This window comes from Labeo rohita, chromosome 20 (assembly GCF_022985175.1).
Source record: "Labeo rohita strain BAU-BD-2019 chromosome 20, IGBB_LRoh.1.0, whole genome shotgun sequence".
Taxonomy (NCBI): Eukaryota; Metazoa; Chordata; class Actinopteri; order Cypriniformes; family Cyprinidae; genus Labeo; species Labeo rohita.
The window spans coordinates 21,243,910-21,271,425 of record NC_066888.1 but is presented as its reverse complement, the minus strand read 5'-3'; the positions used below and the strand labels follow the sequence as shown (position 1 = coordinate 21,271,425).

Sequence of the window (27,516 nt, the reverse complement as noted above, 5' to 3'; positions counted from 1 at the left end):
GCTTTAATTTATATGCAGTTTATTTTTGATCGCATTTTTCTTTTCGTCTGCTTACATATGAGATTGCTTGTTTCTGTGTCTTCCTCACCTGTGTTATTGATAAGGATATTTTGGACTTAGTCAGGAGATATGTAATAGCGTCCTCCAGCGTGTAATAGTGAAAAAACAGAAAATTGTATTTGGCTGGGAAGTGCTGTCTCATAAATAACGGAAAAGTTCTGTATTTGGCAGGGAAGTGTTGTCTCAAAAATAACCAAAAATTCAGTTTTGGTGGGAAAGTGCTGACTCGTAAATAACCGAAAATGCCATGTTTGGTGGGGAAGCGTTGTTTAGTAAATAACCAAAAATTCCGTATTTGGCAAGGAAGTGTTGTCTCGTAAATAACAGAAAATTCCATGTTTGGCAGGGAAGCGTTGTCTCACAAATAATGGAAAATTTTGTATTTTGTGGGGAAGCGTTGTCTTGTAAATAACCAAAATTTCCGTATTTGGTGGGGAAGCGTTGTCTCATGAATAACAAAAAATTCCTTATTTAGCTGAGAAGTGTTGTCTCATAAATAACGGGAAAGTCTGTGTTTAGCAGGAAAGATTTAACCAAATGGTTCGAGGCAACAAGTTTAAAGTGTTTGTGTGCACATGCTTGTCTATTGCTTCAATTCTGGTGGTCTGTATAGATTATTATGCCTGATCGTGATTATTTGATCTAGTTTTGATTGTTTGTAATAACATTATTGTGCAAATACCAGGATTTGTTTTGCAAATGCAATGAATTGTTCATTTTTATGTCTCTTTTTATAGTGCCGTGCTATATTATGAATTATGAACATGTAAACAATAGGTCTTAGGTTTTATTTCATTTTAATATTTAGTTTTCATAGTGAAGAATTTGAGACAGATATATATTGCTTGTACATAACATTTTAATATTCAGTGACAAAAATATATTACCACAATATAATATTCAGGTTGTCTCGTCCCAAAAAAAAAAAAACATTGGTGTGAATGCAAAAACCAAGAATAAAGAGGACCCCAAAGAAATATTGTAAACATTTGCAAATATTTAAAACATTAAAATACTAGACGAATTTGGACTCCCAAGTGAAATAATTTAAACACTTGTTGTAAAATTTTAAAGGAGTCATTGGATGCTAAGTTCACTTTTACATGTTGTTTGAACATTAATGTGTGATCGCCTTTCCTAATAATGTGCTAGTTAGCAAGTTTAGTGGCTAAACGCACTAAATGCGGCTAAAGTAAACAATCTGTCTGAGCATCTGGTCACCCCACAGAGAGAAGAGAGGGGCAGGGCAAGCAGAGCTCATATGCATTTAAAGCAGCCTCGACCAGAATGAGATGATTTTTGCAGAGCTTATTTTGGCAAGGTAAAAAGGGTGTTGTTTTACACAGCCATTGAGAATTTTTAACCAAAGTATATTATAGACTTTTCATTAGGACCCTAAAGAATCATATCAACTTGTGGAAAATGGGCATCCGATGACCCCTTTGAAGGAGACATATTATTCCCACTTTTTCCAATATGTAATAAGTTTCAGGTGTTCCCAGAATGTGTCTGTGAAATTTCACCTCAAAATACCCCACAAATCATTTATTAAAAAATTTTGAAAATATGTATTTTGAGTGGAAGCAGAAACATTTCTATTTAAATGCAAATGAGCTGCTGCTCCCCACCCCCTTTTCTAGAATAAAACCATGCCATTACAGCTGGTAACTACTAAAAAAAAATAAATAAATAAAAAAGTGTATATAATAATCTGTATGTAATAATCTGTTTTGGTTTGATTATGTTTAACAAACTGAAATAATGCGTTTTAAATCATATTCAGAAAAAGTCAGATTTTCATGATATGTCACCTTTAATAATACAATAATATATATATTTTTTTAAATATTACTAGGCCTAAAGAAAAAAATAAAAATAAAAATAAAAATAAAAATGAAAGTGTTTAAAATAGTATTTGTCATTCTATTTTTGTGTATTATATATTTACGAATCCTTTAACTATATATTAATATTGTCAAACTGAACAAATTTATTATACATTTTTTTTGTTATACCATTAATCACATTTATGTACATGACAATTCATCAAATGTTGTGATTTGTGTTTTTTTTGTTTCTTGTTCTTCTGTTATGGTAGCCAGTAAGTGAATCATATTGTAATCTATCAGCACAATCTGAATTCAGCGGTAGAGGGAGTTTGCTTCACAAGGGCACTCCCTTCTGAATGCTCAAGGCATTGATTTATTTAGTAACCCTTCTGCCGTACTCCAGCTTTCACACACACACACACACACACGTCCACACAGCGTGTCCTCGTTTCCCCTTCTAAACTGTTGCTTACTGAAAGCCTGACATTTTGCTGCATTCTCAGAAGAGCAGTTGCAGCTGTCATCATGTTAGATTTTTTTATTATTATTGTCGTTTTGCGTAAATTCATTTGCGTAGCACTCCTCCGGCAAGCTTAAAACCTCTGCTGATGTTCAACCGCATTACCATCGTTGAATAATTCATTGTAGACAACATCTTAATTCTTTTCAACTCCTTCCTGCTCATGTTGCGTACGAGGACTCCCAACCAGTGATGTCATTACACAGGAATGAGCGGCAACATGCGTCACCTTCACAGAAGTAATCAAGTATCTTTCATCTTTGACTCCTTCAGCTCACATATTGGGTCACACCTCAGCCCCGGTGCCTCCTTTTTCCTCACCGATTATATTTGAATAGACTCATCAGTGCCATTCAATTGGCTTTCTGTACCGGGAGCAATTACAAACCGCTCGCCCCGTCTCTGTTTGTATTGGGCGATCTGATGTGCATTGTCCTGCTCATAATAAGCTTGTGTTTTATAATGGACTTATTGCTCCGGAATATGAATCATGTTGAATAAGCATGGCTTTTATTATTCTCTGTGATGAGGTTGTTTTTATGGAGATTATTTTGTTTAATTAAGAACAACAATCGAAAATAGAGGGGAAATTATGAGGTGATTATGTAGGTTATTGTGTTGCTTTATTATATATTTTTTTCTTCAGTTTTAAGTGGCCTGTTATTAATTTTGCTAGTCATGCGCTGCATGTATCTATTTGTTTGTGTGTCAGCCTTGTCAGTCTTGCTATTGAAATAATCTTGTAAAACATTTGTACAGGCGACACTGTTTCAAGCTTCAATTAGACCGTTTAAGGCAAGAACGCGCGTGGAAAGGAATACCGGATGTCAGAATCTGTCAGGCTGTGAAGATTTGACCCTAGAGATGTAAGAGGTCCACCATTAAGACAATCACTCCTTAATTTTCTTCTCGGCAGGAGTTTGCTCGATTCATTGTGTGTATAGACCTGGTCTTTCCAAGAAATCACAGTTCAGGAAATGTGAATGAATGGGCCTGTAATGTGAAGAAAGAAAGGGACAGTAGTCGACAGTTCGGCTGAATGACTTTGGTATAGGCCATTTTAAAAGGGTCATTCTTTTCTTCTTTCCATCTCCAGGCATGCCAGCATTCAGCAAAATCTCCCAGAAGCTATTTCGCCGGGAAATTGTTGGCACTTTGCATTTGCATTGTTATGTATCTTTAGTTCTCCATCCATTACCTTTACTTTAGAACAATTTCCCACTTAAAAAAAAAACAATGTTTTTGTCATTATTGATTCAGGGATATGTTGTCAACTCAGCACAGGTATAAAGGTAGCCTTTATAGTTTTCTTGCTTCCGATCATCTACCTATTGTTTTCTTCTTTTCACAAAAACTGTTGTGGTGTCTCGTATTATCTGTCTGTTCAGAAGTTGGCAAACAATGTGTAAAAACATTTTACACATTTCCACAGATAAAAAAAAAAAAAAAAATTGACAGAAAAAAAAAACATTTATTTTTGTATTCAACAAAATTCATTAAATTGACAGTTAAATCATTTATAGGATTTCTATTTCAAATAAATGGTTCAAATAAATCAATAGTACAACTTTCTATACATTAAATAATCCTGAAAAAAATTATCGCGGTTTACACACACACAAAAAAACTGAAGGCCAGAGTAATGGCTGAAGAAAATTCAGTTTTTACAACAGTTTAAAACAGTTATTTCAAATTTTATTAAGATTTCACAATATTTGTTTTTATTGTATTTTTGCTCAAATTAATGCAGCATGGGGGAGCACAAGAGATTTCTTTCAAAAATTCTCACAGTGATGGTATTTTAACTCTTACCCCGCCAAACACAGAATTTTCCTTTATTTACAAGATGTTTACCTGCCAGATGCGGTATTTTCTGTTATTTACACGCCAATGCTTCACCACCAAATGCAGAATTTGGAGACAACGCTTTTCTGCCAAATGCTGAATTTTCCATTATTTACGACGCTTCGCATCAAACACGTGATTTTTCTGTTATTTACAAGACAATGCTTCCCCACCAAATGCTAAATGTTTCATTATTTACGAGACAGCGTTTCCCTGCCAAACGTGGTATTTTCTGTTATATACAAGATAACGTTTCCCCGCCAAAAGTTAAATTTACTTTATTTACGATACAACACTTCCCCGCCAAATGCTGTATTTTCTGTTATTTATGAGATGCTTCCCCAACAATTATTCTTGTGTTATTTACAAGATGTTTTCCTGCCAAACCCAATATTTTCTTTTACAAGACAAACACAGAGTTTTTGGTTATTTACAAACAACACTTCCCTTCCAAATATTGAATTTTTCGTTACTTACGAGACTGCTTCCCCGCCAAATGTGGTATTTGCTGTTATTTACAAGACAACACTTCCCCGCCAAACACAGAACTTTTGGAGCTTCTACATTTTCATTGTTATACACTCTGGGAGCTATTACACATCTCCTGAATGAGTCCAGAATCTCCCGATCAAAAACAAGACGACGCAGAAACGAGTAATCTCATAGCTAAGCAGATGCATGTGAAAAACAATGCGATTATCAACAATAAACAGCGTTTAAATGAAGACTGTCTAATGTTACCAGGTGAAATGCAGATCCGGGAAGTGATATAAGACTGTGAAGTTTTGGGGGTGCTGATGGAAGCGATCTACTGCAAATTTTCTTTGATCATCGTACTTAATATGATCTAGATGTAGTCTTTGATAAAAAATGTGATTTTCTCAGCTTTTTGCTCAAATTGTTTTTTTGTTGTTGTTTTTTTTTAACAAACTTACCTACATTCATTTAAAAAAAGAAAGCTTGAAGCTAGAATGAAAAAGATTTTTTGTTGTTGTTTGTTTAAAAGTAGAGGCTCTGTTCTTTATTTTGATCAATTGCATGTTCAGATATTCATACAACAAAATATTCTGGGGGGGCGCAAAATTTTATTGAAAATTATCAAAAATGCTGGCAGGGAAAGAGTTAATAAGTGCTAGAAGTAAACAAGAGAAAATACATTGAATGCACTGTGCAATTTAACAATAGTTAATGCATTAGGTATCATTAAAAATAAAACGATTGCAGAATTTATTAATCTAGCTTAATGTTAATTCATTGTATAACAGTTCATTTTAATTTTGTGTGTATTCATAATTCAGTAACTGATGTTAATAAATTGTATTAGTATATGTAGAAATAACATTCTCCTAGATTAATAAATGCTATATTTATCATTGTTAGTTTTCAGAAAGCAGAATAAGGCAAAAAAAAAAAAAGCTGCAACATGCAAAAGGTTGAACTAAAAAAAAACCTTTTGTCACAGATGTTTTTGTTAGATTAATGTCACATTAAAACATCAAGCGTTACAGTATCTGATGAATAAAAATAGCGTGTGACAGAAAATTTACAAAGCTGTCTGTCAAAGTAAAAGATTATTTGCAGCACAACCTCCGAATCTGTTTAAGATTAAACTAAACTCCCTAAACTGCAGGTGAACTCAGAATAAACTGTTGATCCATTTACTTTTCAGTCTAATAGTCTCTTCCGGAGTAGGAGATTCTTGGCCAGAATACACTGCAATGTGGACCAGACTTGTCAATGAGTCTCTGTGATTGTGAATCTCTATTCTACCTCCCTTCGGTTTTACCTTCTCTGATTTACATCTAATTAGATTTTTGCTGAACACCAATATGCGGGTAATAGTTTGTGGTTATATATTTCTAATCCACCCCCTCCTTTACTGCTGTCGCCTGTAATAATAAAACCGCTTGGTGTTTTCAGGAGGACTGCTCTGAAAGTGGTACTGCAGAGACCCAGCGGTGTTTTGGACCCGCTCCTCCATCTACTCTGTCCTGATCCAAACCAGCTTTATGATTTAAATGATAAAAGAAAAGCCAAGCATGCATCATTTATAAGACGGCAAACACCCTCCGTCATTCCAATTAAAGCTGCACTGCAACCAGCAGAAAAGACAAAAAAACAAAACAAAAAAAGACCGAGTCAAAAACATACATTTTTAACGAGCTCTTCCCGTATTCCATGTGTGCATTAGCAGATATTAGCGAGAACATTATGTGGATTTGTAAATAGGCCGTGTTAATGTGCTGTTTTATTTGTGTGAGAACAAAATGTCCACACAGGGATAGAAAAAAACCTGAATCACTTACCAACAGTCCCCACAACAAAATAGCTTAATAAACTAAATAATGTTTTAATGAAAAGAGGGTAGGGTTAGAGCATAGAAAATATCATTAGCTCACTATAAAAAAACAGCAGGTCAATAGAAGTGACTACTGTGATAGAAAAACAAACATGTTTGTGTTTGTGCACATTTATGCTTTTAATCAGTTCGTCTTGCACAGATACAGTGCCACTAACAAACCAGACCGACGCGCACACATACACAGACGAAAGACCACCCTAGAGAGTATAGAGCATTTTATTCTGGATCAGTGGGTTTACCTTTATCTGGGATTTTATAAGATTATGGTCTGAAATATTTATGGCTCTGTGTGCTCGAGTTTCTGACTTCCAGTGTGATCAAAGTCGCTTCATTAACCTCACCGCTGGGGCCTTTAAAGGACATTTCCCCGTAACAAAAATCAAGCCGTTTTATTTTCATTTGTTGGCAGCAATTGATGTTTCGGACCAATGATTGTTGTGAGCAATATATTCAGCCTCAATCAAATATTGTTTGTTCAGCTTGACAAGTTCATTTTTGGCATTTTCGAAGGCAGAGGTAAATTTACTCACTCTCTCTTCTTTCCTAGTGATGTATGTTTACAATAATGATGTTGTTCCAAACCCGTTTAACCTTTTTTCCTCTGCAGAACACACAAGTAGATATTTTGGGGCTCAAACATCATTGGATCCCACTGAATCTTGTTTAGGGCTGGGTTAAAAATATTGGTTTCTCTATATGAATTGATTCTCATTTTTATGAAACAATATCGATTCTTAAAGGAGAAGTCCACTTCCAGAACAAAAATGTACAGATAATGTACTCACCCCCTTGTCATCCAAGATCTTCGTGTCTTTTTTCTTCAGCCGTAAAGAAAATTATGTTTTTTGAGTTAAACATTTCAGGATTTTTCTCCATATAATGGACTGGTATGGTACCCTGATTTTGAACTTCCAAAATGCAGTTTAAATGCGGCTTCAAACAATCCCAAAGTCCCAAGACAAAAAAAAGCTGAAATTATTAAAATAACCCCCTTCAAAAGTTTGGGAACTCTTGGTTCTTAATACTGTGTGTGGTTGCCTGGATGATCTACGACTGTTTTTTTTTTTTTTTTTTTTTTGTAGTGATAGTTGTTCATGAGTCCCTTGTTCGTTCTGTACAGTTAAACTAGGCACTGTTCTTCAGAAAAAAATCCTCCAGGTCCTGCAGATTCTACAGTTTTCCAGAATCTGTTGCATATTCAAACCCTTTCCAGCAGTGACTATATGATTTTTGAGACTGTCTTTTCACACTGAGGACAATTGAGGAAGAAAACAGGATGAATTAAGAGGGGGTGAAAACTTTTGAAAAGGATGAAGATGTCCAAATTTTTCTTATTTTGTTGAAGTATCATTTTTTTCCATTTAGTACTGCCCTTCGGATGCAAAAGAAGATGTATGTTTCCCAGAACACTCCTTTAAAGCAAGGACCACAGTGGAAATACGTTATTAAAACTTTATTATATCCTTGATCCTTTTTTGTGTGTCAAATAAACAAATTAAGTACAATTTACCTTGATCTTTAGATTCAAAAAGTCCCCCCCCCGGCCCTTAATGCATTGCATTTTCTTCTGGAGCATCAGTGAATGTTTGAACCTTTTTTCAGTGTGAAAGATGGATCTCAAAATCACAGTCACTGCTGGAAAGGGTTCAATTATGCAAAAGATACTGATTTTTTTCTGAAGAACTGTGCTCAGTTTAACTGTTCAGAACAAACAAGGGACTCAAAAACAACTATCACTAAACAAAAAAAAACAGTTGTATATTATCTGGGTAACCACACAGAGTATTAAGAACCAAGGGTTCACAAACTTTTAAAGGAGGTTATTTTAATAATTTCAGCTATTTTTGTCTTGTGGACTATGTGTAAACATATTTTATGTAAAATATCTTACTCAGGACAGTACTAAATAAAAAATAACATGCATTTTGTATGATATCTCTTATTTTGTTAAAGTTATTCACATTTTCACAGAGTCTGCAAGGGGTTCCCAAACTTTTGCATGCCACTGTAAATATAGAGTTATTATAATTCAGTTATTCCTAATTTTTCGATAAAAGTATGTTAGATAAACAAAAATAAATATTCTAAAAATACATATATATAAACACTGCGTATAATGCCTGCAGTAGTGGATCAATAAGCACTGCTCATCAAGTATGTATTACTAATACAGCACCACATACATAATACAACAGCAGATATTTGAAGAATTACCATAAAAGAAGTTTGAGATACACACACCTGTAGCTGAATATAGTATAAGGCTTTGATGCCATCTGTATGCCGGCGTCTCATTCTGTTCATTTTCTGTGCTTGTCTGTCCAGAAGAGAGCAATTGCACAGATCCGCTGTCTTTCTCATTCTCCATTTCTGACATATATTCACTGCCATGCGAACAACTCCTGGCTGGCCATCCATACATAAATATATCCACCCATTCCTCCATACATCCATCCCTTATTATTTTCTTCTTTATTTCTTTTCTTACTTTCTTTTGAACTTTATTCCTTCCTCACTCACTAATGTGCCGCCTTCAGTTCTTTCTCTGTTTTTTAAATAATCATAATTATGTTTTAATTAGTGCTGTCAAACAATTAATCAGGACTAATTACATCCAAAAAGTGTTTGTTTACATAAAATATGCGTGTGTGCTGTGTATATTGATTATGTATATATACAGGTGCATCTCAATAAATTAGAATGTCATGGAAAAGTTCATTTATTTCAGTAATTCAACTCAAATTGTGAAACTCGTGTATTAAATAAATTCAATGCACACAGACTGAAGTAGTTTGAAGTAGAAGTAGTTTGAAGTCTTTGGTTCTTTTAATTGCGATGATTTTGGCTCACATTTAACAAAAACCCACCAAAAATCTCAACAAATTAAAATACTTCATGAGACAAAAAACATTTTTATTGAATTGTTGGCCTCCTGGAAAGTATGTGTGCAATGACTTTGGTTTTCAAAAAACACAGTGGACCAACACCAGTAGATGACATTGCACCCCAAATCATCACAGACTGTGGAAACTTAACACTGGACTTCAAGCAACTTGGGCTATGAGCTTCTCCACCCTTCCTCCAGACTCTAGGACCTTGGTTTCCAAATGAAATACAAAACTTGCTCTCATCTCAAAAGAGGACTTTGGACCACTGGGCAACAGGCCATTTCTTCTTCTCCTTAGCCCAGCTAAGACGCCTCTGACGTTTTCTGTGGTTCAGGAGTGGCTTAACAAGAGGAGTACGACAACTGTAGCCAAATTCCTTGACACGTCTGTGTGTGGTGGCTCTTGATGCCTTGACCCCAGCCTCAGTCCATTACTTGTGAAGTTCACCCAAATTCTTGAATTGATTTTGCTTGACAAGCCTCTCAAGGCTGCGGTTCTGTCGGTTGGTTGTGCATATTTTTTTTCCACACTTTTCCTTCTACTCAACTTTCTGTTAACATGCTTGGATACAGCACTCTGTGAACAGCAATGAATGTTTGTGTCTTAACCTCCTTGTGAAGGGTGTCAATAATTGTCTTCTGGACAACTGTCAGATCAGCAGTCTTCCCCATGATTGTGTAGCCTAGTGAACCAAACTGAGAGATCATTTTGAAGGCTCAGGAAACCTTTGCAAGTGTTTTGAGTTGATTAGCTGATTGGCATGTCACCATATTCTAAGTTGTTGAGATAGTGAATTGGTGGGTTTTTGTTAAATGTGAGCCAAAATCATCACAATTAAAAGAACCAAAGACTTAAACTACTTCCGTCTGTGTGCACTGAATTTACACAAGTTTCACAATTTATAGTTAAATCACTGAAATAAAAGAACTTTTCCACGACATTCCAATTTACTGAGATGCACCTGTTAATATACACACATGCATGGATATATTTAAGAAAAAGTGTTTACTTATTAAATATATTTATATATAATATTAATTATATGAATAAAATTATATACATGTAAATATTTAAAAAATATATACTGTATGTGTGTATTTATATATACATAATATGCACAGTATTATGGAAGCCTTTTTCCGCCACTGAATAAAAAAAATAAATAAATAAAAGGTTATTGCAACTTATAAACTCGCAACTCTGAGAAATAAAGGCATAATTGCATAATATAAACTCGCAATTGCGAGTTATAAAGTCAGAATTCCGAGATACAAACTCACAATTCTGAGAAACGAAGTCAAAATTGTGTGATATAAACTCGCAATTCTGTGAAGATATCAGTCTTTTTTTTTTGTTTTTTTTTTTTCTCCTCAGATCTGGACTTTATATCTCACAAAAAAGTCAGAACTGCGAGATACAAAATCACAATTTTGAGTTTATATCCTGCAAATGTGACTTTATTACTCACAACTGTGTGTTTATATCTCACAGTTTTGAGAAAAAAATCAGAATTGTGAGATGTAAACTCGAAATTGCAAGAAAAAAAGTCAGAATTGTAAGATAAAAAGTCGCAATTAACTTTTTTATTTTTTATTCAGTGGCGGAAATTGGCTTCCTTACAGTATACACACATATGTAAAAAAAAAAAAAAAAAAAAAAAAACGTATTTTGATTGCGATTAATCGTGATTAATTGTTTGACAACACTAGTTTTAATTTATTAATTTATCAAATTGTTCTAGCATTGCTAAGTTGACATTGCAAGTGGTAATAATGCTGTAGATATTTTTCTTGTCAAAGTCATTAATTCTCTTTGTTTTCCGAATTTGGTTATTGATGTTAAATACTGGTCAGCGTTGGCAAATTAGACATGGCTGGTGTTTTATCATGTGGGTTTCAGTTTTTTATCTTTCCTCACATTCAACTTTAACAGTTTGTTCTTGTTCGACAAACTAAAGACACATGAACTCTATTTGTATGCGCATTTCGTACACAACGATAATTGAGTTTCACTTTAAATTCATTTAGGCTTGTTTTTTCTAATAAATGTTGTTTTGAAATAAATGGCACTATAATTTATTTTATACTTTTATATAAATGTATTTAACATTTATTCCTAAATGTAGCTAATAATAAAATGTGACTCATGCAGAGATGCAATTTATCTGTGTTTTTTTTTTTTTTTACCCGGTCCGACTTATATTCAGGTGTGACTTTTTATCCATAAAATGCGGTATATGCTGGGGTATAAGTGAGTGCTATTTGCATCTCTTCTTTTTCTCATTTTATTGCTTCTCTCTCATTTTTCTTCTTGAAATGATCAGAAATGGAGTTCCAATCAAGGAGAACGAGGGATTGCTCTCGTCCGTCTGTTGGAAGGAGGTGATGAGCAGAATATCTTAACAGCGCATTACTGCTCTCTCATATTCACATCTTCATTCCTTTCAAATGAAGAAAAATTCAAATGATTTTTCACAAGCCACATCATTTTTATCATCGGCATGCATTTGAAACATTATAGGCCGGGTGCCAGCTCTCTTCTCCTTCATGCTGTTTTTCGCTTTCTCTTTGTTTCTCTCCCTCTTTATGAAGTGGTTTCTACAGCTGGCCGATCTTTCTTCACAGTTCAGCGCTCGACATTTTAGCTCTGACTCTCTCCATGCTCTTCCCTTTTCCCTTCATCCTCTTATTTTCTTTCATCCCTCCCTCCCTCGTTCCATCCACCTCTCTCAATTTCTCTAACACACTCTTTCTCTCTGTTTTTCACTCTCTCTTGCTCTCTCACATTGCACTTGCTGTTCTTCGACCTTTTATAGCTCCGTCTGTGCTGTCTCTAACGGCTCTCCACAGACGTCTTGGCTGGAAAGAAGAAATGAGAGTGAAAAACTACACAAGGCTTGGGAAATTCACAGTGGCATACACAAGAAAAACATGAGACAGCAAAAAAGTAAATAGTTTGTCAAAAATAATTAATTGTAACTAAAATGTAGAACATTATACATTAAAAGGTTATTTTCATTGCTTTGGTAAAATGCAGTATTTTAAACTCTTTTCATCTTGCTCTTCACTTGGACTTGAATGAAACATTCTCAACTACAACTATGGATTGATATGACGACAGATGTAGAGAATTATGACGGTCAATATTTTCCATTATCCATCACATACTGAGTGGTTAAAAACAGCTTTTGAAGACCTGATTTGTGTAGTGTGCTTTATGTTTCTAAGAAGTTAATAATCTGGCTTCTCACAGAATGACAGACAGTTGATAAGCAGGCATGAATGGATGAATATGGCCAGGATCTTTGATATTATATGTAATTGTAGTGTCTGTATTTCTCAGAGGGCTTTGATTATCTACCATTTCTCTTTTCTTCTCTCGTTACTTTACTTTTCCCTTTCATTTGTAGACATAAATGTATATATAGAGGATGAAACGAAGCAATGTAGTGGGTACATTTACCATTGTTTACCATTGCGAAATCCAGTCATTTCAAAAGGAGTCCACACAATCAGGAATGTCAAAACATTCCCCAACGGGTTCCAGTTGGTCATGTGCGTTTACAGCTAGGGCTGTCACTAACAGTTATTTTAGTAATTGAGTAATCGGCTGACTATTCTGATAATTAATCGAGGAATCAGATAATTTTTTAAAATTAAAAATAGACATAGGCTAACAATAGCCTATTACTTAAAATACATGTGTAAAAGCAGTGAGTTAATAATAATTAGTTTATATGAAGTATCAAAAGCAAGTCATTATGGTTTTTTTGAACAGAACTGTTAAAATACATACACCGTAAAAAAAAAAAAAAAAAAATTACAGTAAAAAAAACACAGCTGTGGTTTCCAGAATTTTTCCATTAAAAATACAGTAGCAATATGTGGTTTTTCAGGTTTAATTTAAATTTACATTTAAATACCGTAATTTCATTAACTGATATAAAAGCCCATCACAATTAGCTTTTAAATGCTAACATATATAGAAGGTGCACAGAGTCATTCACACAAACACTAAACACCATCATGGTAACACACATGAAACTGAAATAATGCAATGAACATTAATTTAACAACATCAGATGTAACATACAACCCTAATATACAAAACTGATAAGAGGAAACATAGTTATTTTAACAAAAAACCATCAAATTTAAAATGTAACGCAGGAAATTCTGGGAATGTCAATTAACAGTTATTCACTGTAAATTTTACATTCTTTTTCACTTCCGAAAATGGTATACCTCCGTAAAATGACATGCAATGTCCAGTACAGTTTTTTTTATAGTAGGGGAACTTACTGTTAACTATTTAACAGGTTTTTACTGTAGCATTTTTTAGTCTTTTACCATTAAATTCACGGTCATTTTTTACAGTCTAATGTATTATAAGCAATAGAACTAATGTTATGTATTATATCAAATGCCTTTAGAGGGCACCAAGGGCCTGACGATTGTTTTTACACTTTACAGCAAGATCTAATCCTTGTTTAATATTGACTAAACAACATTTAATTCAAATGCCCGCTTAATCTTTAATATTTTGCAATTTCATTATGACAAAAATGGTACAGCCACTGTGGTTTCTTGAATATGTGGACATCAAAATGTGTAAACTCAGAGTGAGGGGTTGAGCTTTTATTTTGAAACTGCAGTGAACAGTTAGAATATTGAGAAAGATACTGATGTATTCTCCTGCGTTTGCCTAGGTTTATAAATGACTTACAAATCTGATGAAATGGCGCACTTTGCGTTCCCAGATGAGTGTTATAATAAACCCAAACAGCAAACCTCACAGCAATGTGCAGAGATGGCGTTTGAGACGCTTCACACATGTAATTAATAACAGTTTGTGTGGAGCAGCATTTACTGTTACGGAGCTGCTCTGACATGCACGTACGTAACCTACCCGCATGTAAATAATTAAAGCGTGTTTATTAAACATGCATTGCATATGTCTATTTAATTGAATAGTAGAATTTGTGAATTGACAATAGTCTTGTGCTTTATTATGATTTTTAAATGGGTTTAATATATCATGCAGCTTTGGTCAATGGTCTAATAGTGTGTTTCATGGATTCTCGTCCATAGATTGCACCACTCGACACAGGCAAAATCTAATCAAGGATTTCATTTTAATGGAGCACTAGAATTAAATCGAGGAGTTGCGACAGCACTGTTCATGGTGTAATAGAAAGCTGCTTGGTTTGAAAAAGACTTTGTTCTTGATACATTGCTACACTATTGACAATAGAAATTGACCTTTTTGTCCACAAAGTTTCACTAATGTGACCACCCATTTTGTGTGTATGTGCGTGTATATGTCGTTAAGATCACTGTAAATCTGAACTCATTTCATAGGCATTAGACACCTTTGTGTGAGGTCAGTACAGTATATATAAACTGCATTTGAGTATTTTATATCCACTATTAATGTCACGTCGCATTTAATATGAGGACGCGCACACACGCAGTCAAAGGGCATCATATCTCTTGGCTTGGGCTCGCCTTTAATCAAATTTAGCACATAATTGATTTTCCAGTGTGCTGACTCCTACGGTACTGCTCCTCTGTGTTCTCCACCTCTAAAGCCGGCAGTTGAATAATTTATGCTGAAAAGACGAGAGAGGTGCTCCTGGTCTCTCCGAGCAGGCCGGGGGTCACAAAGGGTGGGACATCTCACTCTGAGCTCATTTATATCGCATATGACCTCCTCCAGACACGCAAGTGCAACATAGCCACTAGATAACACAGATAAACAGAATATAGTGTGCCCAGGGGACGTGCAGGCGTGAGTCTGTAAGATCCATTCTGAGGTGGAGGCGGCAAGATTTAGTCTGTTTTTAAGTCTAATAGCTGCTTTTATGGCAGGTTTATTGGTTTGGTAACATGGTCTTTACAGGGTTTTTTTTAATTGATAAAATATAGTATCAGACGTGTTCATAAAAGAGTAAGTTAAATTAACAGGTACATTAATATATGTATATGTATATATATATATTGCAAAGATAATTTAAAGCTTATATTTCTACAAGTATTCACATTTAATAACCAGTAGATTATGGTTACAGTGTTGACGTTTTAATATTTTTCCCTTAATGGCATATAGTTTGACTTTAATATGAGTAATATATGATAGTAACACAATTTGAGAGGCCAAGCTTCTTTATAATAATATATAATATATACATTTACAGTACATTTGAAGGTTTAGGCTGGTTTACATTTTTTAATTACTTTGAAAGAAGTATTTTTTGTTCACCCTTGCTGCATTTATTTGATCAAAAACAGTAATATTGTGAAATATAATTACTATTTGCATTAAAACTTTTCTATTTTGGTATACTTTAAAATGTATAGAAGCCATAATACTTTTTTCAGGATTCTTTGATGAATAGGAAGTTGAAAAATTACACACATAAACATCAGTTTAAAGTTTGTCATCTGTACTTTTTTTTAAATTAATTAATAATTTTTGTTGCTTTTTGCTCACGTCTCCAAAAACATTGAAGCAAAATTTCAAATTGACCTTATCTTTATTAACAAACCGCATATTTGAAGTCTAAACAAGTACATTCGCCTAAAAACTACATTCTGTGACACAAAAACAGTATTGGGTCATTCCGTATCAACTCGATCAGAAGTTCCTGGCTCTAATTTTTGATTTTGCTCGTATTTTGATCTAGATAAAGATAGACATGTATAGTAATGAAAGCCAAAATATAAAATGTCATGGATGGATATTTAATGAGTAATCCACTGTTTTGTAGAGGGGGTCAAAATGGCAATTTTCAATTAAGATTCAGAGCCAAATTACAGGGGGGGTAAAGTGACTTCAGAGAGATGGCAGCATCATAATGTTATTTTTACACAGAGATTGGTAGGTCTGTTAGTAAAATCTGTTGACTTTAGCAATCTTTGTTGCATTATGTGCCAATGGTGACCATTCAAAAATGGGGGAACAGCACTTTTTAAGTTTTTATTCCAAAGTTTGCATGTTTGTAACTCAAGAAGTATTAAAGATATCTTTATGCCCTTTTTGATATTGGTTCTTAAGAAACCAATCTCTGTGTAAAAAAAATAACATTATGATGCTGCCATCTTTCTGAAGTCATTTTAACCCCCCTGTAATTTGGCTCTGAATCTAACCCTCTACAAAATAGTGGATTATTCGGGAATATATTCATCCATGACATTCAATATTTAGGCTTTTATCACTATACATGTCCATCTTTCTTTAGAAAAAATATTAGCAAAATCCAAACTTTGAGATGGGGAAGTTTTTGAAATTTGGTTGATTGGACATAGAATGACCCTATTATTTCTAAAAATATAGTGGATTTGGGTGTCCGCCATGACACTCACTGTGTCAGCAGAGTTCTAAAATCGCTAGAATGTCACACTCCTCTCAGCCAATCAGATTCAAGGACTAGAAAGAACTGTTGTATAAATGTATACAGTGCTGTGCAAAAGTCTTAGGCCATTAGTATTTTCATCAGATTGCATGATTATGTATTATGATTGCATTATGTATAATCATTTTCTGTTTTTAAATGTCTTAAACTTATTTTAAATCAATTTTTAAATCATTTTTAAATCATTATATCAATCAGTTTTTACATTTTACATTTTTGTTTTATTGTTATGATCATTGTTTTTATGATTGTTCTACTTCCTTTTTTGTGATTGTTTTTATTATTGTTTTTATGATTATTTTACTTCCTTTTATGTAAAGCACTTTGAATTACCTCTGTGTATGAAATGTGCTATATAAATAAACTTGCCTTGCCTTGCCTTGCCTTGCCATCAGCTAAAAAATGGTTTAAAGTCAGTTAAAGTCGGTCTTTTGCTGTAGTGTGTCAGTAGGAAATATCAGATTACATTTCCAAACATTCATTTTGCCATTAATCGTAATAATCCAGTGAGATTTTTGTTTGCACAAGGAGTCTGACAACAGTGAGTGCTCTGCACAGAGATCTGATCTCATCATCATCCAGTCTGTCTGAAATGACATGAAGAAACAGAACAAACTCAGACAGACTAAATCCAGAAGAACTGAGACAAAGTCTCCAGGATGCTTCAAGAAACCTACCTGCAAAGCTGCAGGACTGTTAAAAGTTGTAGGCACTTGTGTAAAAATGCTGTAAAATGAGGATGCTGTCATAAATAGATTTTCTTTATCAATTACCTTCTATTAACTAAATGAAATCAACATTTGGTGCGAGCATTCTTTGCGTTTACAGCATCTTTTGCCCTAGGTGCACTTGCGCAAAATTTTTCAGGTAGCTTTGCAGGTAGGTCTCTTGAAGCATCCTGGAGACGTTGCCGCAGTTCTTCTGGATTTACTCTGTTTCAGTTTGTTCTGTGTCTTCATGTCATTCCAGGAAGACTGGATGATGGTGAGATCAGATCTCAGTGTGGAGCACTGGCTGTTGTCAGACTCCTTGTGCAAACAAAAATCTCAGTAGAATATTACAATTAATGGCAAACAGAATGTTTGGAAATGTAAACCGATATTTTTTACTGACACATGTATTGTATTTTCTAATACAGCAAGAGAAAATTGTATACATGGGTAAAAACGGCCAGAGGAACGAAAAAGAAAAAAAAAAAAACAGTCACAGTAAGGTTACAGAATGTTTTTTGTTGTGTCCATATTAACACAGTAACAGTGAAGTATTGCTATAACAATTACTTGTTTATATAAGATGGAAAACGTAATACATTGTGTGTCGGGTGAAGTTGGAAGTTTGCTCACACACAGATTGTTTGTCGCACTGGAGTGTTTATTGAAATTGATTTTTTTTTTCCTTGCCTCCCTTTCATGGCTTGTTTCTCTGTCTCTTTTCTCTCTCTCTCTCTCTCTCTCTCTCTCTCTTTGTAGGTGACTGAAGAGGTGTGTGACTCTGAGCTCCTGTCTCTGCTGTTGAATGCTGGGATGTTGATCAGTTGTGTGGACACAGCTCTGTATTCTTCACTGGTCTCTCACATGCTGGCTCAAGGGGAATGGGATGTGGAGAAGGCCGCACGTGACCTCCACCAGGCCGGCCACAGCGCTGAGGCCGGGTCCTTGCTCCTGTCCTACCGAGGATCCCACCCAGGGCAGTTCACCTTCAACAGCGCCCTTTCTGTCATTAAAAAATGGCTTTGAGGAGTACGTGTGGATACAGACTGACACGAAAAAATCGTGCCTGTCTGCCTATGTGAAGATATTTTTGTAGGCCAGTCAGTCAATGAAGAAAAGTAGTCAATCTCAGCTGAATATAAAGTGGACATTGGCACCAAATCCAGATCACAAATATCAGTTATAATTAGCCTCTTCATACAGTGTTTGTTCAGGACTTCTTCCCGCTGGCAATGGGCTCAAATCACCTTCCCATTTCTCTCTCTCTCGCTGTTGGTTTCTTTCTCCTGACTGAAGCTCGGTGACACGGGTGTAATTACATTACTTCGGCTGTTTGGTCACGCTAGCCTGCGCTAATAATCATTACAGGCCAGAGTCGGAATTGAAAACGCCGCATGTGTGCTGACAGAGTGTTTTGCGCTTGTATGTATGTGCGACTTCACGGTTGATCGTTTCCACACACAACTTTTTGCTCTTTTCCTTTGTAGGGTTATTAATTATTTTTGAAGAAAACAGATTAGGCCTTCAGGCTGACTCTCGCCGCGTGATTGTTTTAACGCACGCGGACGCGCCGCAACCTGTGTTGGCTAGCTGAGCGGTAATGTGACTCATCTATGTACTTTAGGCAAATGTATCTGCAGTGCTCAATAAAAACATTAAAACTTTAAAACTTATTTTGCTTTAATTATCTGTTTTGTTTAGAACTGTTTTGGTGCACTGCACCTTTTAGTATTAACAGTAACAAAAAAAAATACATTCTCAAGATAAATGTGAACAGGTAATATCTAAGCACCCATCTGTGGGTTTAATACAAATTGTACAGCAGCTGTTTTTAATATATGATTGTACTTGGCTGTAATATCTTACCTGAATATCCTCAGCATATTATATGCTACAATTTAAAAACGTAAATAAAGTACAATAAAAATGTTTCCAGGCAGTCTAAAACACCATTATTATTATTAGTGGTGTTACTTAGGCATGTTTCACTAATATTATTTCTTATACTCATTTGAGAAAACCCCTTACCTTAATTATTAGACCCTGGTGTCCAACTTGTCCCACACCGTTGGGGCAACAGGCATGAATTTAAATGTTAAGTTGTGGCAATAATGTGAAGCACACACATTCAAGAACATCTAATAGAGATATAAAACTTACTAAGACATTATTTGTGTGTTGTTTTTATGTGGTGTTTTCTAAATGAATAAATACACGTGTAAATGTTCGTTAAGAAAAGGTATATTTGTTACTTTTACACATTACAACCCACTTTGATACTGCATTGCCCATACTGGCAACCACCCTAGCCAGAGACTGTACACACCAGGACAGTTTACACATTTAACTATGAATAGGAGAAACTACATCACACAATACTTAAGAAAAAGTCCCGCCTTCTAAATAAAAAAAAAAAACATTCGGCAATTGCCAGTCATTGCGTCACTTCAGATTAGGGCTGCACGATAAATCGCATGCAAATGTGATTTACGGCTCTGTGTATTAATTGCTGCTCCAGCTGAATGCACGTGATGGAGATTTACTATTAATCACAGTACCGGCTTTACTGACTAAACGCGCATGACAGTCGCGTGCGATTTATCATGAGCCCTACTTCAGATACTGTCAGAAGCTCTTGTTCTTATAAATGGATGTTCAGGACTGCGCATGTGCATTGGCTTTACAAAATAGATTTTGTTGCTGAGTTTGCCAAGCAGTTTTTGTGATTTTGGTATTTACCAATTCAAGTAGACAGCAGTTGGAGTTTTGCATGCTTAAACTGTACTGCCTAGACTCATTGCAAATATGGCCACCAGTGAACTGATTTTCCTTAAAGGAGAAGTTCACTTCCAGAACAAAGATTTACAGATAATGTACTCACCCCCTTGTCATCCAAGATGTTCATGTCTTTCTTTCTTCAGTCGTAAAGAAATTGTTTTTTTGAGGAAAACATTTCAGCATTTTTCTCCATATAATGGACTGCTATGGTGCCTCAAGTTTGAACTTCCAAAATGCTGTTTAAATGCAGTTGTAAATGATCCCAGCTGAGGAAGAAGTGTCTTATTTTCATAAAAATAAAATTTAAATACTTTTAATGCCAAGCGCTCGTCTTGTCTTGCTCTGCCTGAATTCTGTGTATTATGGTTCATGACAGTTAGGGTATGTCAAAAAACTCCCATCTCATGTTCTCCCTCAACTTCAAAATTGTCCTATATCACTTTGTTCAGGGAGAGCAAGACAAGACCAGCGTTTGAGATTAAAAATTATTTAAATTGTTGTTTTTTTTTTTTAATGAAAATAACCAACCGTTTCACTAGATAAGACCCTTTATCCTTGGCTGGGATCGTTTGAAGCCGCATTTAAACTGCATTTTGGAAGTTCAAACTCGGGGCGCCATACCAGTCCATTATATGGAGAAAAATAATGAAATGTTTTCCTCAAAAAACATAATTTCTTTACGACTGTCATGAATCTGGTCAATGTTCCGCGGTTCGCTCACCACCAGATGTCACTCTCACCCTATCATTACACGTTGACGGTTGTTCTATACCCCGGACTACATTCCCCATCAGCCACTGCTCCCATCACCTGCGCCCAATCAGCAGCTCTATAAAAGCCCCGGACTTTCCCCATGCAAACCACGGAGTATTGTTAGTGTTGTTGTGTTTTCCAGTGTTAGCGTTCCTAGTTACCCTTGTTTGTTCTCTCGCCTGGTCATCTCGTTCGCTCGTCTCACCTCTGACACACCTGTTTGCTGTTGTTTTGACCCTGCTTGTTTTCGACCATGTCTATGTCACGTCCCATTAATAAAAGTATGCATATGGATCCGCTCGCCTCTCGCCTCTCACTCTGCGTTACAACGACTGAAAAAAGAAAGAAAGACACGAACATCTTGGATGACAAGGGGGTGAGTACATTATCTGTAAAAAAAATTGTTCTAGAAGTGGACTGCTCCTTTAATATTGCTCGTCTCCAAGTATTCATGTCTTTACCAGATTGAATTACCAGATTAGCATATTATTGTTATAAAAAATAACACTTGGAGAAACATTTCATTTGCGATGCATCTGCCATATTACTAATAATAAAATGGATATTCCGTATCATAACAACCACAAGCATCTCAATGGGAAAAAAACACTGTGCTCGCAAGCGCTTACAACTTGGCGTTTTCGCCTCACTTTGTTGGACACGCAGCCTAAGGGCCGCTATATATAAACTGTCTGCCGTATTAGAATGGTCAAAGCTGGTCCGTGAACACTGGAAAGCAGGCTGACTGTGCGTAGTTCTATGCATGTATGAATATATCTGCACTTCAGCAGATGGTTTTGCTAAGCTAATACTATACAAGACAAAGGCGTTAGATAACATGGCATTAAGAAGTTGACATAGTTTGAAAACCTGTAAATGGGTTGTCCAATTTCTTCAGGAATTGAAATCGTGGTGGTTTTTACAATCAGAGGCTTCGCAATGTTGTGACTTCTTGGAAGACTTATTGATTTCTACTGTGATGATGATAGATAGATTGACCGTTCTAAGATGACAAACACGTCAACATGTCTTGAGTGGTTAAATGTGAAGTGGATTTTATACACCAGGTTTTTCATGAGTCCCTTGTTTGTCCTCAGTGGTTAAACTGCCCAATGTTTCTTCAAAAAAAAAAAAAAAAATCCTTCAGGTCCCACAAATTCTTTGCTTTTCAGCGTTTGCTTGTATTTGTACCCTTTCCAGCAATGATTTTGAGATCCATCCGTTCACACTGAGGACAACTGAGGGACTCACATGCAACTGTTACGGAAGGTTCAAATGCTCACTGATGTTTCAGAAGGTAAACGATGCATTAAGAACCAAGGGATGAAAACTTTTTGAATTTGAAGATCAGGGTAAATGTAACTTACTTTGTTCAAAAGTTTACACTCCTGGGCCCTCATTTATCAACAGTGCGTACGCACAGATGTATGCGTAATGAGTGCGAAAGAACAGTTTCACGCAAAATGCGGGATCTACCAACTTGTACTTATAAGTAGGAATGTGTGTAAATATAAGCACGACTCTGAGCATGCTTACGCAGAAAATCTACTGGTAGAATGCCAATACTACAAAAAGAAAGTGCCGCTGTGTGTTTCCTGTGTCCTTTAATAGCAAAATATCAATTAAGAAATTCATATTAAAAAACAATAAAGGACACACTGCAAAAAAAGGTTCATCTTAGTGCAGCTAGGAAGTCATTTGAAACGTAGCTATAGTGTCATCGGTGATCTTGTTTTGGAGGATTTGGCAATTCGTGCTGCGCAGAGAATGCATTTTTAAAGACAGCGCTTATATGTTTAGTAAAAGCACAAAATGGCTTCTCAGTCAGTACCGCTTTCTTTGCCATGACTTCGGTGAGGATGTATACTTTCATGTGATTTATAAAGGGAGGTGCTGTTACCATATATGGTTCGTTGGAGGCATTTCTGAATGCAACTGACCATGATCATGAATGAGCATGGTGCTTAAGAACATTTGCGATTTAGCAACAATTACTCACTTGTGTGCGTAAGAACCACATGCACACGTTTGATAAATACAGATTTTTTTTTTTTACATACATTCTAAATTTAATTCGTAGGACAAAATATAGAATCTTTTCTATGCACTGTTGATAAATGAGGGCCCTGGCTCTTAATGCATCGTTTTTCCTTCTGGAGCATCAGTGAGCATTTGGACCTGCTGTAATAGTTGCATGTGAGTCCCTCAGTTGTCCTCAGTCTGAAAGATGGATCTCAAAATCATTTATTAGTTATTGTTGGAAAGGTTTCAAATATGCAAAAATGCTGAAAAACCAAAGAATTAGTGAGACCTGAAGGATTTTTCTGAAAAACAACAGACAGTATAACTGAACTTAGCTTTAATAAATAGAATATTGATTACATATAATGTTTTTTTTTTTTTTTTTTTTTTTTCTGAGTTTAAGTACTGTTTAACCAAGAAAATGTGACTTTCTATGAATTTAAGGCCTCCTCATTTCAGAACACTACCGCACACCACTGATGTATACAATCTGTTTACACAGGCCAGCACCACTCAAATTTACTTTAAAAAGCATCATCTAATTTGAGTTTGATTCAGTGTAGAAATCTAATTCTACAGACTCCAACCCCTCAAAGGACTGCTGCTGCCGTCCTGTTTGATCTCCGCTTTATTTGCAGGCTGTAAATTGTGATCTCACCCCCATGAGAGTCTTTTTCAAGGGAGGAAGATACATAACGCATGTTATGATTAGCAAATATACTGTAGCATAAACACCCGCATAGTCATTATCTCTCCTTATCATGACTCATAATTGTAAGTGATGTTGTTTCTGCCACTGTTTGAGTTATAGCACAGATTAATTGCCTGTACCACATGCGTGTGATAGCGCGAGACAGCGTTGGCTGAATATTCAGAGGTTCAGACTGGAAACAATTAGCATTCAGTATCTTTTGGAACATTGTCTACATTACCTGCAACTGTTTACATACAGCTTGCATTATGTTTTTAAGACATCAAGAACATTGCGTTAATCGTAAAGAGCTGTAAACCATGTCTATGCTATAGCAGAGCGCTTCGGAGAAACTGCCAGTACTGCAGAATGCTCATCTAAATCCTGTTTGAGGAGTTCAGTACAGAATTTGCAAGCCTAATCTTGAGGAGTCCCCGTTTCGGTGAACTTCTGAACTCTGCTCTGCTGTGGATCCACACAGAATAAAACGTAGACAGATACACACGCACGAGTTGCCCTGTGGACCTTATTACACATCAGCAAATAAAACCAGAGAGGGGGAACAGGCGCCGTGTGATTGTGTTTTTGAGAATAGGTTTTTACACCATCATTCTCCACGGTGTGTGAATGCGAGAGTGTGTGTTCTGTTGAAGATAATAATTACACCATAGCTTACAGGTAGACGGCACCTCATCATTAGGTGGCTGTCAACGTTCTAGACGGCGAGAGGCAGCGTTCATTAATTTGGCACACTTACGCCGCGCATAATGATAATAACAGCCTATGAGACGATGAGGCTGACAGCCATGTTTTGCATAAATATGAGATAGCGTGTGACTTACAGTCCCAACAGAGCTGATTGAATAATGGGCTGCAATTGAAAGCATTAGCTCACTGGAAACAACCACTGTTTGTTTGTGAACCTCATTAGGGTTAGCGAAGACAATTATTACACTGACTGCCAGTTTTTTACCTTAGCCACATATTTCAGGAGAGGTTTTTTCTTGCAGTTAAAGACTACCTGCCATCAGTTCTGAAGTGTGATGTATGTGATGAAGCTATCCAAAAAGGTAAGCGGGTTTTAATCAGTTTATCTAACTGTCAGGTGTAATATGGTTCAGTCGATGTTGGCATGTCTGTGAAAGCATAAGATGATACAGAAGGAATGATTATTAGTGAATACACTGTTTTTGGACTACACTCTTAAAAATAAAGGTGATTTAAAAGGTTCTTCACAGCAATGTCAAAGAAGAACCATTTTTGGTTCCACAAAGAACCAATCAGTCAAAGATTCTTTATAGAACCATCTCTTTCTTACCTTTTTATAATCTGAAGAACCTTCTTTTGCCACAAAGAACCTTTTGCGAAACAGAAAGGTTCTTCAGATGTTAAAGGTTCTATATGGAACCATTTAAACAAAAAAGGTTCTTCTATGGCTTCTATCATGAAGCACCTTTATTTTTAAGAGTGGAAGTTACACAAAATTAAGTGACAACTATTTCGACTTGTCCCTTAGTTTGTTAAAATCACAAACGTCTTTATGGAAGTAGAGTTTACCCAAATAAAAACTAGCAATTCAGTAGTGAGTCAGTAACTACTCACCATCATGTCGCGCCAAACCCATAAGACCTTTGTTCATCTTTGGAGCACAAATTAAGATATTTCTGATGAAATAAGAGAGCTTTCTGACCCTGCATAGGCAACTTTTGTTTTCTTTGCACACAAAAACTATTCTCGAAGCGTCATAAAATAATGGTTGAACCATTGATGTCACATGGACTATTTTAACAATGTCTGTACTACCTTTCTGGCCCTTGAACGTGGTAGTTGCATTGCTGTCTATGCAGGGTCAGAAAGCTATCAGATTTTATCAAAAATATCTTATTTTGTGTTCTGAAGATGAATGAAGTTCTTATGGTTTAGAACAAAAGGAGGGTAATTAATCACAGAATTTTCATTTTTTGGTTGAACTATCCCTTTAAGGAACGTTAGTTAATATGCAATTTTGTAGTTTAATAAGGTCTATTGTGCTTATCAAAAGTTTAGCAATGCATACAGCACCACTTAGGGTCACTTCCAAATTACCAGTAAACCTTGTAACTTTTGTACAATAAACACAAGGATACCAGAAACAAAATGTCATAATTTAGTAAAAAGTTTACATACACCTTGATGATCCCCAGCTGTATTTTTTTTTTTGTGAGTTGTTCATGCATCCCTTGTTTGTCCTGAACACTCAAACTGCCTGCTGTTCTTCAGAAAATCCTTACAGTCCCACAAATTCTTTGTTTTTTCAGTATTTTTGTTTATTTAAACCCTTTCCAACAATAACTTTGATTTTAAGATCCATCTGTTCACACTGAGGACAACTGAAGGACTCCTATGCAACTATTACAGAAAGTTCTAGCTCTTAATGCATTCCTTTTGGAGCAGTGGAAATGAAAATGCTGAAAAACCAAAGAATTTGTGGGACCTGAAGGATTTTTCTGAAGAATAGTGGGCAATTTAACTGTTCAGGACAAATAAGGGACTCATAAACAGCTATCACTAAACAAAAAAAGATGAAAAAACACAACTGTAGATCATTCAGGTAACAATACGGTGTTAAGAATCAAGCATATGTAAACTTTTGAATGGGGTCATTTTTATAAATTGAACTATTATTTTCTCTTGTGAACTATATGACAGTGTCTTTTATGTGAAATCTCTTATTCAGGTTAGTATTAAATAAAAAATAACATGCATTTTATATGATCCCTTTTATTTTGGTAAAATAACTCACATTTTGTAGATTCTGCATTGTGTGTGTAAACTTTTGATTTCAGCTGTAAATAGAGCAGCCTCCACCCACACCAACTGCATCTGTATCATAATTAGACTGTCAAGTTAAAACTTATATTTTTATGGAAAGTGAACACTTTCATGCTTTTAAAGCCTACAAAATACCATGCCCTGTAGTCTTACATCATAAGTACATTTCTGTAACCATGTTTATTGTTTGTTTTTACAAACTGAGATATGAAATGATTGTCTCTGTTAATCGACAGCATGTCACAGATTTTGTAGACAAAGTTTAACTTGTTTTGAACCCAGAACAATCCTTTAACTTTAGATGTGTTCTGCTTTTGATCTTAAAATGTGTCAGATTCTCCCTTTGATACTGGATTTTGAGGAACAGACACCTTTTCAGGTATGTTCTTCCACATTTTATTATGCCAGCTTGAAATGAGGATGTTCATGTGAGTTTAACCTGTGGAGAGTGGGCTTTGACAGCAAGATTAGTTTATCTTTAGAAGCGCCTCTCATTCCATCTACTCGATAATTATTACACAATTGCTTTCTTCTTCAAATTATTCACTCAAAAGCCAGCATCAGGATTCAGAGAGAATACAAAATGGTTTAATTGTCATGTCAGAGGTAAGCAAGGAGAATAAATGGAGCTTTTCAGCTTGACTCAGTGAGCGTCGTGCTAGGGTGAGGAGAACCAGAGAGAAGCCAAGAATGCTACTAATGCAGTGGGTCTGTAGAAAGGTTATCATTCTCTATCAAACAAGCCATTTAACTCCTCTCCACAGGGCTGCTGTGCACTTAAAAAGGGAAACAAGTGCGGGAGGAAATGAACTGAAAGGGACAACATGGACTGC

The 27,516-nt window shown here is 35.6% G+C and overlaps 1 protein-coding gene across 1 annotated transcript in view; it reads left to right on the top strand.

Moving 5' to 3' along the window:
• The window catches only part of nbas (NBAS subunit of NRZ tethering complex), a 218,895-nt gene extending 198,276 nt beyond the window's left edge, over positions 1-20,619 (top strand). The window contains 1 exon segment of the mRNA XM_051138331.1: positions 18,388-20,619. Coding sequence (XP_050994288.1) covers positions 18,388-18,654 — 267 coding nt within the window. The 3' untranslated portion in view covers positions 18,655-20,619.
• Positions 20,620-27,516: the final 6,897 nt, after the last annotated feature.